This window comes from Anolis sagrei, chromosome Y, assembly GCF_037176765.1.
Source record: "Anolis sagrei isolate rAnoSag1 chromosome Y, rAnoSag1.mat, whole genome shotgun sequence".
NCBI lineage: Eukaryota > Metazoa > Chordata > Lepidosauria > Squamata > Dactyloidae > Anolis > Anolis sagrei.
Window position 1 is genome coordinate 71,781,531 of NC_090035.1, and position 16,225 is coordinate 71,797,755.

General features: G+C 40.7%; 1 protein-coding gene across 1 annotated transcript; it reads right to left on the minus strand.

Annotated features, from left to right (window-relative positions):
- Positions 1-794: 794 nt before the first annotated feature.
- On the minus strand, positions 795-13,112 carry LOC132780087 (cytochrome P450 2G1-like). Its single transcript, XM_060783623.2, has 9 exons — positions 12,840-13,112; positions 10,591-10,753; positions 10,353-10,502; positions 5,534-5,694; positions 4,934-5,110; positions 3,615-3,756; positions 3,147-3,334; positions 2,230-2,371; positions 795-1,305 (listed from the first exon to the last, which is right to left on the minus strand). Exons 1-9 carry the CDS (start codon positions 13,017-13,019, stop codon positions 1,124-1,126), a joined length of 1,485 nt encoding a protein of 494 aa, XP_060639606.2. The 5' UTR covers positions 13,020-13,112; the 3' UTR covers positions 795-1,123.
- Positions 13,113-16,225: the final 3,113 nt, after the last annotated feature.

The window sequence follows — 16,225 nt, forward strand, 5'->3', positions numbered from 1 at the left end:
ATTGTCTGCACATTTCATCCCTCTCTAAAATTTCTATCCTAGTTATATGTCACCTGGTCATGCCCAGCATTACTTTTAAATTTTAATTATTACATTTGGTCGAGCCATAGGTTTTAAACGTCGTGTTATTGTTAATGTTTATTGCTTATTTTCTGCTTATGAGTTTATTTATTCAGTTCTTGTGGGTTTTTTCGGGCTATATGGCCATGTTCTAGAGGCATTTCTCCTGACGTTTCGCCTGCATCTATGGCAAGCATCCTCAGAGGTGAGGTCTGCTGAAACTGGGAAAAAATTCACACCTAGCCCAACTTACAAAAGCCCTTTGTCTCACCCTGGTCATTCCACAGATATATAAACCCCCCTTTTCCCCAGTTCCAGCAGACTTCACCTCTGAGGATGCTTGCCATAGATGCAGGCGAGACTTCAGGAGAAATGCCTCTAGAACATGGCCATATAGCCCGAAAAAAACCCACAAGAACTGAGTGATTCCAGCCATGAAAGCCTTCGACAGTTTATTTATTGTTTTGTATTACTGTTGCTATTGTTTTTATTGTTGTATTGTGGGCTCGGCCTCATGTAAGCCGCACCGAGTCCCTTGGAGAGATGGTAGAGAGGTACAAATAAAGTATTATTATTATTATTATTATTATTATTTATTAAAATGAGGGGTCTGCTTTGTTGATCTAGATGTCCAGCTCTGTTTGAGGGATCAACAGTAGTCCTTAGAGCAAAGTAGCCTTATGATAAACCTGAAGCAAAACACAAAAACAAAACAAAAGCAAATGAACAAATGCTCAATGCATTGCTGTTATATTTCAAGGTGACCCCAAGGCTTAAACACTTCATAGGTATAGAGGCAAAACTAGAGAAAACAGCATCACAGCCTTTGGACTCAAGGCAGATGTCACAGTATACAGTTAATCATGAGGTTCTTGACTCTCAGCGGGGGTTATCAAGAAGCCTACATTCTAACAAGCCCTGATCTGTGGATGAAGTGCAGAGACCAATTTATTTAAAAGAAACTATGTCTGAGCTAGAAAACAGAACGTGGGGTCTCCACTGAGGAGCTGTGGTATTCAGCATATATAAGAGAGTGACGGCTGTAGACCATGCATCCTTTGTCTCAGCGTGGGATGACGGAGAGCTGGTAGAAAGGTGGAATGGTGGCAAAGCCACTCTCCTGAGGACTGGTGTTAATATCTTCAGGGGGTACAAGAGATTTCAGCTGGAAACTCTGCAGGATGGTGGTGAAGAAGAGGAAAAGCTCCATGCGGGCCAAGGCTTCACCAAGACAAATCCGTTTCCCTGCAAACAAAAAAGGAGACTGTTGCTGAAGGCTTTCATGGCTGGCATCACTGGGTTGTTGTAGGTTTTTCGGGCTGTATAGCCATGTTCTAGAAGTATTCTCTCCAGACATTTCACCTGCATCTATGGCAGGCATCAGAGGTAGCTCTACCTAGTTCCAACAGACAAGAGTTCTTTCTCCCATCCTTCACTTTCAACAGATATATAAATCCAATTTTCCTGGTTTCCAACAGACCACATGCCTCTGAGGATGCCTGCCAAAGATGCAGGCAAAACATCAGGAGAGAATGCATCTAGAACATGGCCACAGCCCGAAAAACTTACAACAACCCAAAAAAGGAGACACATCAGGAGAGAAGGGAATAATTGTCTTAGATATTCTATATACTTTACCATTCGTTAGGCATGACCAGAAAAGACATTGAGATCAACAGACACAGAGCAAAGTGAGGTCATGGGCAAAACCTGCTTGAGATGGGATTGCTGGTCTTGAGGGAAATTATATAGAATATCTAAGACGATTATGCCCTTCCCTCCTGATGAGTCTCCTTCTTCTTACAAAGAAGTCTATTGTAAAATCTAGAGTTCATATTTAATATTAGGATAAACTGAACTTATGGGAATCCTAGTATCAAGTTACAGATTTGGAAAGAATCTTCAGACTCTTTACCATTTGTTAAGCATGACCAGAAAAGTCATTGAGATCAATAGACACAGAGCAAAGTGAGGTCATGGGCAAAACCTGCTTGAGATGGGATTGCTGGTCTTGAGAGTTTGAAGATTCTTTCCAAATCTGTAACTTGTTCAGTTTATCCTAATATTAAATATGAACTCTAGATTTTACAATAGACTTCTTTGTGAGATCATGATATTAGAGATGAGAAAATATTGGAAAAATAATTTAAGTGTATGGAAGAACTGTACCTGAGGAGAATGGGACAAAGGCGTCATTCTTCTTGAAACGCCCATTCTCATCCAGGAAATTCTCTGGGTAGAAAGCAAAGGGTCTTTTAAACATTTTGGAGTCATGAAGGACACTGCTGAGAACAGGGTAGATTTCTGTCCCCTGTAGAAAAAAAAGAAACAGGGTTTTAGTGGGACATTCAAAGTTACAGGAATGGCACCAGGAGGTTCTAGAGCCGCATGTGGTCCACCATCCATCCATTGGTGGCCCATATTTTTCATTTAAATATTCAGCATAAAGATACTGAACCGACTGAGACTATCTGTACCTGGATCCATGCACCATTTTGTTTTCCTGATAGGAAAAATTAAATCTGTTTCCACCAAGAGCAGATTAGCAAATAGGTAAAGTAGAACATCCCATAAATACTGCTCATTGCTTCATGACACAATTTCTGGGACCTTCCTCTTTCTTTCTTGCAGTCACAATCCTTTATCCTTTAGAAGTGACATAGCTTACATCTTCCGTACAACTATGTGTTCCAGATTTGGGAGACAAGTTTGAACTCCCCCCCCCCCCCCCCGGCCAAATACCCCAAAAGCTGTTTTGAATATCAAAAATAAGGAGAACTATCCTACTCGACAGTGTTAAATGCCTTTTTGGATATAGTATTTGACGTATATAAGAATAGCCACCAGAACATCCCACATTAAATGTCCATAGCAAATTTCAGGCTGTAGGAAGGCATGCTGCATATTGGGGGGGGGGGGGGGGGGGGGGAGGGGGGATATTCCATAAAAATGGATCACCATTTCAAAACAACATATTCCTTATTCACTTTACTTATACCCCATCTTTTTTCCTGACCCATTTTGTTTAAGGTGGGCTAAGTACACCCATATTGCTAGGGGTTACCTGCAATCCCTTCATCCTGTACCTTAGGGATGAGGTATCCTCTGAATTCAGTGTCACAGATAACCCGGTGAGCCACATCCATGGGAATGAGATCACTGCATCTCTGTATTTCATGGATGACGGCATCCATGTATGGCATCTGGCTCCGGTCTTCGATGTTTGGGACACGATTGTGGCCAATCACTCGATCAATTTCTTCATGCACTTTTGCTGTCAAAAATATTCATTAAGTTAATCTTCAGAGTAAACATTCTGAAAGGGAGTTGAGTTTCTAATGTCAATATAAGCAAATGGAACAACCATAGATGCAGGCAAAACGTCAGGAAAGAATGCCTCTAGAACATGGTCATATAGCCCGAAAAAACCTATAACAATGGGACAACCCTTTGAATACCAATTTCAGGAGGTATTGTGAAAGTGTATGTGTATGTCTTCTGTTGTATTCATTGGGATGTTTCTAGTTGCGTTTCCCATACCAACCCATCCATACCTTGAACTTCAGGATGTTTCATCAGAAACAGAAACCCATATCTCAGGGTGGAGCTGACTGTCTCTGTTCCAGCAAAGAAGAGGTTCAGGGTCGTGAGTAATAAGTTCCTGTCATTGAATTCACTGGATGCCTTGTCTTTTTCCTGAAAACAGGATAGAGCAAAACATTGTGAGGCCACTCTAGTAAGGACAATTGGGAAAACACAACCAAGTTGCATGTTTCTTTCTTCATCATAAGAATCCTAGCATTTTAGAGTTGGATGTCATCCCAATGGCCACCTGGTCCACCCATATGCAACTGAATGTCTAAAAGATGCCCAATACAACCACTTTTTAAAGACTTCCAAAACTGAAGTATCTATCACTCTTCCAGACAGTTAATTTTACTGTTGGAAAGCTCTTATAGTGAAGACGTTCTTCCTGACATTGTGGTAGAATAATATATTTTAGGTTAGTAACATTTCACTTTGTACAGTAAAAAGGAGCCTCCGGTGGTGTAGTGGGTTAAACCCCTGTGCTAGCAGGACTGAAGACCAACAGGTCTCAGGTTCAAATCCGGGGAGAGGCGGATGAGCTCCCTCTATCAGCTCCAGCTCCTCATGCGGGGACATGAGAGAAGCCTCCCACAAGGATGATTAAACATCAAATCATCTGGGAGTCCTCTGGGCAACGTCCTTGCAGACAGCCAATTCTCTCACACCAGAAGTGACTTGCAGTTTCCCTGACACGACAAAAACAACAACAACAACAAAAACTTTGTACAGTGGGGAGCCTCCCACAGGATAGTAAAACACCAAAACATCTGGATGTCCCCTGGGCAATATCTTTGCAGACGGCCAATTCTCTCACACCAAAAGTGGCTTGCAGTTTCTCAAGTTGCTCCTGACACGAAACCCCCCCCCCCCCCCCACACAACTTCATACATGAAATGCAAACTAGGGAATAAGTTCCAGATAATACGAAACAACAAGTCATTGTTATTTTTTAATTACTTATTTCTCTTTGGCACCTCTTATTTTATTAAGGATAGGATGATAATACACTGCACAGTCACATTGATCTACCCAACAGTGTAAGTGCACATTGATCTACCCAATAGTATAAATGCATTAGACAAATGCCATAGTCTCCTATCTTTTTAAATACACAGCTACAGGTCAGTCTTATAACTCCAGACAAGGTTAGGAAGTTTGGTGTCCTATGATTCCTATAAGATGAAACATCATAGCCAAGGGTCGGGAAGAGGAAAAGAATTGTAATCTGGAGGACACCAGGTTGCCTGGAGTTGGCCAATCATCAATTCATGACCCACCAAATTACCTTCTCCATCTGGGCAAGGAAGCAATCGATGAAATCCCGTGGGTAGTTGGGATCAAAGGTGTCTTTATTCTTCTTCACTTTCTTAGCAATGAAGCTTATCATATCTTCCAGGATATCATAGATTTTAGTGTGGGGTCCAGGGAAATACTTCAGAAGGTTTTCATACATGTCATAAAGCTGCATGAGAAGATAAAATATGTCCAGTTGATCATTTGCCAGATTACTCCCTGGCATCATAGAATCATAGAGTTGGAAGAGACCTCACGGACCATCCAGTCCAACCCCCTGCCAAGAAGCAGGAAAATTGCATTCAAAGCACCCCCAACAGATAGCCACCCAGCCTCTGTTTAAAAGCCTCCAAAGAAGGAGCCTCCACCACACTCCGGGGCAGAGAGTTCCACTGCTGAACAGCTCTCACAGTCAGGAAGTTCTTCCTAATGTTCACATGTTCAGTAGAGTTTTCCTAGTTTTGCCCATTTTTAGCTGGATGTCCCATTTTGTTTAAGGTGGGCTAATTACACCCAGAAAAATCTTTGGGCAGCATCCTCTTACAGACTTGTGTGCATGGAGGGATACCCCAGGAGGGATATTGGTGGTTACCTGAGACCAGGATGTGCTTATCTCTCGGAAGCTGTTGTTCATCATCTCCATAAGGGCCTGGAATTCCTTATCTTCATAGTCAAAGCGGTCCCCAAAGACAATGGAGCATATGACATTGGAGACAGCCCGACTGAGGAAGTAAGTCGGATCAAAGGGCTTCTCTGAAATACAAGACAGAGGGACAGGAAGAAGCGGGGTCTCATCACTTCACTGAAGATATTTCTTATACCCTGCAGATGTTTCAGATAGATGGGAATTTTAGCTCAGAACATCTGGAAAGTTGTATTGTCGAAGGCTTTCATGGCCGGAATCATTGGGTTGTTGTAGGTTTTTTCGGGCTATATGGCCATGTTCTGGAGGCATTTCTCCTGACGTTTCGCCTGCATCTATGGCAAGCATCCTCAGAGGTAGTGAGTGAATTCACTCACTACCTTTGAGGATGCTTGCCATAGATGCGGGCGAAACGTCAGGAGGAATACCTCTAGAACATGGCCATATAGCCCAAAAAAACCTACAACAACCCATCTAGAAAGTTGTCATCAGGATGGGGACAGTTGGCTTAGACCAGTGGTTCTCAACGTGGGGTCCCCAGATGTTTTTGGCCATCAACTCCCAGAAATCCTAATAGCTGGGATTTCTGCGAGTTATAGGCCAAAACACCTGGGGACCCACAGGTTGAGAACCACTGGGTTACACAATACCTTGCAGGATGTGTGAAAAATGGAATGATTGTCAACTCTCCCCTATCTAGTGACAGTATCACCTGTTACAAGGTTACAAAGTTCCTTTGCAGGGGAGATTATTTTTCTTCTCCCCACTTTCCCACACATTTAGAAAGAAAGAAACATTCCATTTTTCCTTTCATTTATTCTCCCTGATTTTTTTCAGTATTCCTTCCCCATCCATCCCACATTTGGGCATCATGCCCTAAACCGCAATGTCTTCCATTGCTTCTGTTATTTATCTGGAACTTAAACCTTCCTCAATCTGATGCCTTCCAGATATATGGAAGTCATGTCAGTTCTTGTCTAACATGTCGGGAAATATATTAAAATGTTTATCTGCATAAAAACATTGGCTTGACTTCATGATTGCAGTTATGAATACATAACCTAAAGTTACACCTTCCTAAATGATTTGCATGCACAATCTCTATGTCTTTGACACTGTGGGGAAGTCACCTGATCCTGACATCCTGGGCAGCAGCCACTGCAAGTGATGGGATTCTATTCTCCTACCTATTCAGGTGCAATAATTTTTTTGAATATTTTTAATTGATGTTTTATCAAAATAAAAAAGAAATAGAAGAAAGTATTTCTTTACAATGAAAGTGGGGGAACATTTTCATTTACAGAAAGTAGGAAATAGAAGGGGGGGAAGAGAGAGAGAAGAAAATAAAAATAAAAATATTTGTTGACTTCCTTCTTGCTTTTGATGATCGTCTGGTTTATTTATAGATAGAATTATACTATTGTTTTTCTGCTTCCCCTCCGTTTTCTCCCCCCCCCCTTAAAATTGATCCTCTTCAACAAATGAGATCTATTTTCCTCTGTTTAAAATAGTCTTTTACTGGGTACCAATTAATTTCTATCTTAGGAAAGCCTTGGTTGGAAGAGAGCCAATAGGTAAGACTGTCCATATTCAAAATCTCAAGTACTTTGCTGGGAAGAAGTATGGAATAGGAAATTAAAATATTCAAAGGCAATGGAACTTAAAGAAAATTGGATTAAGATGGCCCATAGGTGGTATATCACACCACACAGATTAGGAAAATTCAACAAAAACACAAATACAAAATGCTGGAAATGCGGAGAACAAGAAGGGATGTACTACCACTTATGGTGGACCTGTCCGAAAGCAACAGAATATTGGAAGAAAATACAAAAAAGTTACAAAACATATTAGAGATAAACATACCCCCAAAACCAGAAATTTTCCTACTAGGAATACACAATATAAAAATGGGGGGAAAAAAAGACAAAATTCTATTCCTTTTGACAACAGCGGCCAGAATAACATATGCAAAATACTGGAAAAAGAAAGATTCCCCCAGATGAAGAAGAATGGCTAACAAAAATATTAGATATAAGAAACATGGATAAACTGACGTACATACATATTATCAAAAAAGAAAGGTACTCCGATGGCAGAAATAGACTGGAAACAACATATTTAACAAAAGAAAAGAATATGAAAATAATCACTTAAAGGAACATGATTGAGAACATGGAAATAGGGGAGAGCAAGATATAAAAGAAGGAAAAAGAAGAAAGAAGAAGGAACAGGACAAAAACTCTCCAGAGGATACCAGGAAGTCAACACAACATCTACAATAACCACATACACCCCTATCCCTCACTGTACATTTCTAAACTTCTTTTCTCACAATTCACACATAAAAAGAAGGACAATCTGGACACTCTCCACTACATCTATACTATTATTTATTTATTTATTTATTTATTTGCTTTATTTCTATACCGCATTTTTCAGCCCAAAAAGGCGACTCAATGCGGTTTACAGGATACAAATTATCATAACAATGTCAGTGCAATTAAAAAACACAACAAATATAACAACAGGATCAACAACACCGATCCACAACAATTAACAAACAACATGAAACAAACATAGCGCCTCAATGAAATCAGATCCGAACTCATAATCCTTGTATCATTCCTATGTTCCATTTACTGTTTTCCTATGTTCAGTTGCACTGTTAACCAAACGCTTGTTCATAAAGCCAGGTCTTGACCTTTCTCCGAAACGCCAGCAATGATGGTGCCTGTCTGATGTCTACCGGTAAGGCATTCCATAGCCGAGAGGCCACCACTGAGAAGGCCTCTTACCACTGAGAAGGCCCTTCCCCCCCCCTTTTCCCCCTCTCTATATTTTCCCTCACAGAGCGAGAAACTTTTATAAGTCTAAAAGTTTCCAACACTATCTTTATCTATTGTTGTATTTTTAAGAAAAGAAATAAAGATTATTTTACAAAAAAAATAATAATCTCAAATTCTTTGCTCAACCAGTCCTCTTTTTTTTGGTATATCTTTTAGTCTCCAGTTCCTTGCATAGACTATTCTAGCTGCAGTTACCAAAAAGTTAATCAGAATCTCTTTATTTTTGTCTTTTTCTATGTCTAGCATGCCTAATAAAATTATTCCTGTTCTCTTCAAATTTTTATTTTTAAGATCTTTTGTATGGCATCATCATTTATAATTTTCCAAAACTGTGGTGCTTTCGGATGAGACCATCAAGTATGAAAAAAGTTCTGACCTGTTGATCTCATTTCCAACATTTGTTGGATGCATTTTTGTAACATTTGGAAATTTTATATGGTGTGATATACCATCTATATAGCATTTTAAACCAATTTTCTTTCAGATCATAAGAATAAGTATATTTAAGTCTTTGATTTCAGGTTTCCCCCCCATTGTTTTAAATCAATTTGGTGGCCAATGTTTTGAGCCCATTTGACCATATATTCTTTTATCGGTTCTTTTTTTGTTGTCCACTCAATATATTTTTTTGTATATTCTGGTAATCAACTTATTTTCTGTCTTCTTTATCTTATCCCAGAAACCTTTCTTATCTGCAAAGCCTAACTCTTTGTCTTTCTTGAAGAGTAAGAGTCCAGGTGCAACAAATTGATTCACGCCCCTTCCATGAGCTATCTCTGGTACAAGGAGGCTTTGAAAAAGGGACTCTGCTCCTGACTATTTCACAAGAGATTGCTTGTGGAAAGAAGTCAAGAAAGACAGCCTACTGAGTCCCAATCGAAATGAAAACAGAGCCCTGTCACTCACAGTGGCTGCTACCTGGTACGTCAGGGCTGGAGTGTTGGGCCAAAAGACATTATTTAGTCTCATTGCCCTTATTTTACAGGTGCTGTTACAACATGCCTCACTTGTATATGAGGTCTGTATGAGTCATTGCTCACCATTATATCCCCCAGTACCCTGGTATCTCCTCTATTTGGAGATTCTAAATGATTTAAAACATCTTTTTTGAGGGTAGCATGAGTAATGTAGCTTGGTCAGGATACCATTCTGGCATCTAAATCATTAGAAGTTTGTCCTTCCTCTAGTTTTTACTCTAGTAGCATGAGTAATGTAGCTAGATCATAGCTACATTTCCCAGTGAAGTATCTCAACCATAGTAGTAACCAGAAAATTCACAGAAAATGTTATTGTTTTATTGTCTTGTTTGATTTTAATTGCTTGTGTTGTTGTTGTTGTTGTTGCTTGTACTGTTGTATTCTGGGCTCGGCCTCATGTAAGCTGCACCGAGTCCCCTGCGGAGATGGTAGCGGGGTATAAATAAAGATTATTATTATTATTATTATTATTATTATTATTATTATTATTATACTCCACTGGGAAATGTAGCTATTATGTACTTACTTAGGTGATCCCTCGTTGGCTGAGTAGGATAGTCTTCCAGGATCAGAATTCTTGTGAGTCTGTAGGTGGCTGTGGAGCCCTATTCTTGACCTGCATCTTCTTCCGCAGTGAGGGCATTGGTTTCCTGGTGGAAGGCGGTCTCGGTCAGGGTAGCTTGACACGCCTTCCTCTTGGCATGTTTCTCTCTTTCACCCTCCATTCGTGCCTCTTCAAATTCTGCAGCACTGCTGGTCACAGCTGACCTCCATTATATACTACAATGACTTTAGTATCCTGACCTAACTACATTACTCATGCTACTAGAGTAAAAACTAGAGGAAAGGCAAACTTCTAATGATTTGGATGCCAGAATGGAAAATGACATGGCTGATATTTTTTGATGAGGTTGTATTGCTATTTATCACATCTCAAATCACCCTTAGTCTTCCTGAATTCCTCCAGCAGGAATTGGGCCTCCTCCTGGATTCGCTCATGAATGGATTTTTTCCCCATTCCAAAATCCCTCAAGACTGTGAGAGAAAATCGCCGTAGTTGCTTCCAACGCTCTCCATTGGCAAAGACCACCCCTGTGGGAAATAGAAAAGATATGAAGCAGCCAACAGGAAGAAGCAGAAAATGGGAATTGTGATAGCAAAGCTAATAGGAATGGCTCACCATGTCCTTCGAAGGTCCGTTCCAGGGTAAAGTGGGTGGCCCTTCCACTGAATTCTTCTGCCTTGTCTATCAGGGCTTCTTTCACGGCATCATGTCCACACAAGACCACAACTGGGCGTGTTCCAAAATAAACAGTGAACACAGGGCCATATATTTCACTCAGCTGTGTAGAAGAATAAGCTGTTATGTAGGGACAATCTGGTTATGAGATCAACAGATCTTTTGTAATGGTGACCCTTTGATGTGGTTCTGTCCCATAGTTCAAGTGTGCAAAAACTAATGAGTCCTACAGCATAATGATAGTTCTTCCACACTTGAGTTATGGGACAGAACCACATCAAAAGATCACCATTACAAAGGATCTGCTGATCTCATAACCAAAGGAAAGGCTCTGGCATAAACCAATACACCAGTGGTAATTGGCACACTGGGTGCCGTGCCAAAGGATCTCAGCAGGCATTTGAAAACAATAACATTGACAAAATCACAGTCTGTCAACTGCAAAGCCCACCTTACTTGGATCTGCGTGCATCATTTAAAAATACATCACACAGTCCTAAACGCTTGGGGAGTGTTCAGCTTGTGATTTTGTGATACGAAATTCAGCATATATCTTTCGTTTGCTCAGTTTTCTGTGTGCCAAGGAGGGAGTCTCTCATTTGGTATCAGCCACTGATTGAGGTTCTGGGTTTTAACCTGCCTCTTTTGGATTCTCGTTGGCTGAGGTGACTTGGAAGGCACTGAACAGACTGCGCTCTGGCACCACAAGATGCAAGCCAACCTTAAGAAATAGGGCAACAAAGTGGAGTCCATGGCATGCGAGTGTGGAGAAGAACCAACCATAGACCAACTATTACAATGCAAGCTGAGCCCTGCCACATGCACAATGGAGGACCTTCTTATAGCAACACCAGAGGCACTCCAAGTGGCCAGCTACTGGTCAAAGGACATTTAATAGAATGCCAAGTTTGCAAACGTTGTGTTTTTTGTTTTGGTTTTGGTTTTTTTTTTTAAAAAATACAATACAACTGTTTGGGTCGCTCCTGATATGATAAATAAATAAATCTGGTTTGCAGTGCCATACTGTGTTTTTGTGTCGGAATAATAATAATAATCATCATCATCATCATCATCATCATCATCATCACATCAAACTACTCTGGGACTTCTGAATTCAGATTGACAAGGTTCTGGGGCACAATACTCCTGACCTCAAAATCATGTTAAAAAACAAAGTATGGATTGTTGATGTTGCAATCCCAGGTGACAGCAGCATTGAAGAGAAACAACTGGAAAAGCTGACACGATATGAGGATTTAAAGATTGAACTGCAAAGACTCTGGCACAAACCAGTCAAGGTGGTCCCAGTGGTGATCGGCACACTGGGTGCAGTGCCTAAAGACCTTGGCCTGCACTTAAACACAATAGGTGCTGACAAAATTACCATCTGCCAGCTGCAAAAGGCCACCTTATTGGGATCTGTATGCATTAGTCACGATACATCATACAGTCCTAGACACTTGGGAAGTGTCCGACATGTGATCCAATACAACAGCCAGCAAAGTGATCTTGTCTGCTGCGGACTCATCTTGTTGTGTTTCAGATAATAATAATTCTTACCCTGCTCCCCTCATGGCTAAATAATTCCATAGTAGAGGCTTTTCTGGTTTTCTTTTTTTAAGTAAGCACATTAGATTTGGCCAGAGCAAACCACTGTCTGCACTAAAATCATAACATCCAGGTATTTTTCTCAGTTCAAGGAGAAAGAAACCCAAGTTTGGTCACACCCCAGATAAATTGTTTGACAAAAAAACTAATAACTTTCTACAGTCTTCTTATCCTGTTCAAGATCCACTGACAGAACAGTCTAAAAAGCTGTCAGTGTGTATCCAAACAAATCAAAGTCAGCTTGAAATTATGCAGGTAATTACAAGTGCCTGCTGTCCTTTAAGATGGGTGTTGCCTAGACAGTCCACAAGCAAGCAGAAGGACCATGGGCTGGTGGAGGGAGATGTTTTAGTTGGAGGAAACTCTAGGAAAAGATCACCAAAATCAGACACAGAAAAAAAATAGATTCATGATTATTTGGGAGGAATTGCAGGGAAACAGAAGAGTCTCCTGAGGTTTTTGCAAGAGAAGAAATGGGAGAAGGGTCAGGAGACAGCAGAACCTTGAATAAATCTTGATAGCCTCCTTAGATTTGCCACCATCCCCAACTTGCTCATACTGTGTTTCCAAGGGATACTCACCCTGAGAAGAGATTTTAAGGTTTCTGATGACTTGATCTGTAGGAAATTCCCAATCACAGGCAAGGGAGTGGGTCCTGGAGGAAGTCTCCCCTTGTTTGATAGTTTCCTCTTAAATGATACAATGGCAAGGCAAGACAGGTAGATGACAAGGAAAAGAATGACTGCTCCGGATAGATCCATTATGGAATTTGCACTCCTTATGCTCCTTTACCCAGAATGGGTCCACTCCATGTATTTAATACAGCCTGGATTGGGCCCCACCTTCTGCCTTACATAACTAAATTACATGCACATGTGGGATGTTTATCTGTAGAACCAGAGTCAACATTAATAATTTATTTCCTAGTTAATCATTTTTATTATGACAGAGGGCATGTAGATTTGTCTTCCTGCAGGGAAAAAAACCTGCTTAGCTTTCTTGAACCCTTGCAATAAAATCATGTCTGGCAATTGAGATCACCAGCACCAACAGCCAGAGGGAATGGCACTCCTTGAATATATAAGTAGAAGTGGAAATTGTCCTAACCACTGGATAGTAACGGTGAAGGTTTCACTGTGACATTAAGTCTAGTCATGTCTGACTCTAGTGGGTAGTGTTCATCTCCATTTCTAAGCCAAAGAGCCAGCGTTGTCTGTAGACTCCTTCTAGATCATGTGGTTGGCATAACTGCATGTAGCACCATTTACCTTCCCACTGTCTATTGATCTGTTCACATTTGTATATTTTCGAACTGCAAAAGCTGGTGCTAACAACAGGAGCTCACCGCGTTCCCTGGATCTGAACTGCTGACCTTTCAGCCAGCAAGTTCAGCAGCTCATTGCATTAACCCACTGTGCACTGGGTTATACAGCATTGTAAAAATGCAACAAATTTATTTGAACGGTGGACACCCTGACTAATTGCACATGCTTATGCTCAGAATGATTTTGTTGTTGTTGGCGGTGGTGGTGGTACACCAACAAAGCATTCATGTATGGTCACCATGTCTTTCTATGCACAGCATTTCAATGTACTGTCAAAGGTTTTCATGGCTGGAATCACTGGGTTGTTGTAGGTTTTTCGGGCTATATGGCCGTGTTCTAGAAGCATTCTCTCCTGACATTTTGCCTGCATCCATGGCAAGCATCCTCAGAGGTTGTGAGGTCTGAGACAAAACGTCAAGAGAGAATGCTTCTAGAACATGGCCATATAGCCCAAAAAAACCTACAACAACCCACAGCATTTCATTTTGATTCATTCCAACATAGATGTCAAGCAGATGAAGAGATACTTCAAGTGAAGCTCAACTGTCAATAGTGAAACCCACAGAGATGCAAACCCACATCTTTTGGAAACCAGGAATCCATGGCCAACAGATGTATAATTTTTGAATGCTTTATAGCATTTGATAAAGATATCAAATAATTGCTTGCATACAGAATTGTAACTGATGATGTTGAAAAACTAGGGACCTCATAAGAAAATAAATAAAAAACTTTATTATTAATTGCTTTCCTTTCGTACAGCGTTTCTCAAATTCTGCTCTTCCGGATGTTTTGGACTTCAGCTCCCACAATTCCTAAGATTTGGTAAGCTGGCTGTGATTTCTGGGAACTGAAGTCCAAAACACCTGCAGGAGTACAGTTTGAAGAACACTGCTTTAGAAGATCCTTTAGATTGCTCTTGTAGTTCTGGATTGTGCCTTTGACAAGAAAATGAATGTGGAAACAGATACCAATAGTCATGGAGTAAGTAGGAGAGAAGAACAGAGAAGTAAATAATGAGAATGTAACCTATTAACAGGTACATTATGAACTATAGTAGCCTAGAATTCACTTTAATGATAACAATCATGCGCATGGAAGAGCTTTTAATATGGTAATATGCCCCCAATTTTTATTATTGGCTGTGAACACTCATACTGGCATGCAAAGAATTTAGTCATGATGTAATGTGATGCAAATGCAAATAGCGATGACTGTTCTATTCCTTCTCATAAGGAAATGTATACATTTCTAGCTGCTGTTAGGTTGGGATTGTGCTAGCCTTGGGAAATATCCCTTTGCTCATTCCTTCGGTGCAGAGAGTTGGATCTCCACTCTGATGTATATTTCATTGGGCTGAGCTGGCTGGGCCAAAAAACCACAGGAGATATTCAGCATGAAAAGGGGCAGTTTTCCTAAAGTTTGCGATCTATCAGAAAAATTGTAGCAGAGATAGTAATAAAATGAGAAAATGTCAAAAATATAGGGATAGATTGGTACCAAAAAGGCCCTATAAAATTTGAACGTCTCTCTCTCCATCTCTCTCTCTCTCTCTCTCTCTCTCTCTCTCTCTCTCTCTGTGTGTGTGTGTGTGTATGTATGCTTGTCTGTCTGTACCACAAAGGCTATTGCTAGATGAAGAGACTGTCTGTGATATCACTGGACTAGCTGTTGCTAGATCAAGTGGGCCTCCATAATATCACTGGAAAAGAAAACTAACATGCATTTGAGGGGAAGGGAGGAAGGAAGGAACCAGGAAGAGAGCCTTGGAAACATGACTAAATTGGCCCTCTCAGAGCAGGAGATGGGAGGAAGGGAGGGGAAGAGAGGAAGGATAGAAAGGGAAAAAAGAAAAAAAAGAAAAGAAAAATAAGGGGAAGGGGAAGGAAGGAAGGAAAAGGAAAAGGAGAGAAGGAAGGAACAGAAATAAAAGTGGAAGAGGTATGAAGAGAGGGAAGGAAAGAAAGCTACAGAAGAAGTGAAAGCAAAGGGGCAGCAGGGTCTTTGACACGTGCGAATACAAGGTATATACTAATATAGATAGATAGATAGATAGATAGATAGACAGACAGACAGACAGACAGACAGACAGAAATGGGGGGGGGATTCTAGAATTGGAGTTGAGTTAGAGTTGCACTGGTTAATTGGAGTCGCACTGGAGAACACATGTTTAGGCATTTGTAGGTCCTCCAATGGATAGTTTCTCTCAGATTAAAAATGTGTGTTATTCACAATGTTCCCACTTTCACAGGAGTCCTGCGCCCCTCACCCCTGTGAAAATGAAACATCTACAGGCTGTGTTTGAGGCATTAGCAGTGGTCCTTACTGTAAAGGACCTGCTATCCCATGAAAAAGGGGGTCCAAAGCAAATGCTCAAGGTATTGTTTATATGTTTTATATTTCAAGATGTACACATTCCTTAGGTACAGAAATTAAAAACAGAGAAGATGGGATGACAGGCTTTTAGACTCAAAGTATATGTCTTAGTCCACAACGAATCATGAACTTCACACTTTTCATGTGGCAAAAAACAGAATATGGGGTACGACTGAGAAGTTGTGGGATTCAGCCTCTGTAAGAATTGTAACCTACACAGGCAGCACAGGAACCAGCTGGAAGCTAGACAGTGGCCAAAAAGATCC

Excerpts from the sequence above, each read along its gene's own strand:
- LOC132780087 (XM_060783623.2), bottom strand. The coding sequence starts at position 13,019 with ATGGATCTATCCGGAGCAGTCATTCTTTTCCTTGTCATCTACCTGTCT. Across the intron at positions 5,695-10,352 it reads GGAATTCAGGAAGACTAAGG|AGAAGCCCTTTGATCCGACT; the intron begins GTGATTTGAGAT and ends CTTGTATTTCAG. Across the intron at positions 2,372-3,146 it reads GAGGATACCTCATCCCTAAG|GGGACAGAAATCTACCCTGT; the intron begins GTACAGGATGAA and ends TTTTTTCTACAG.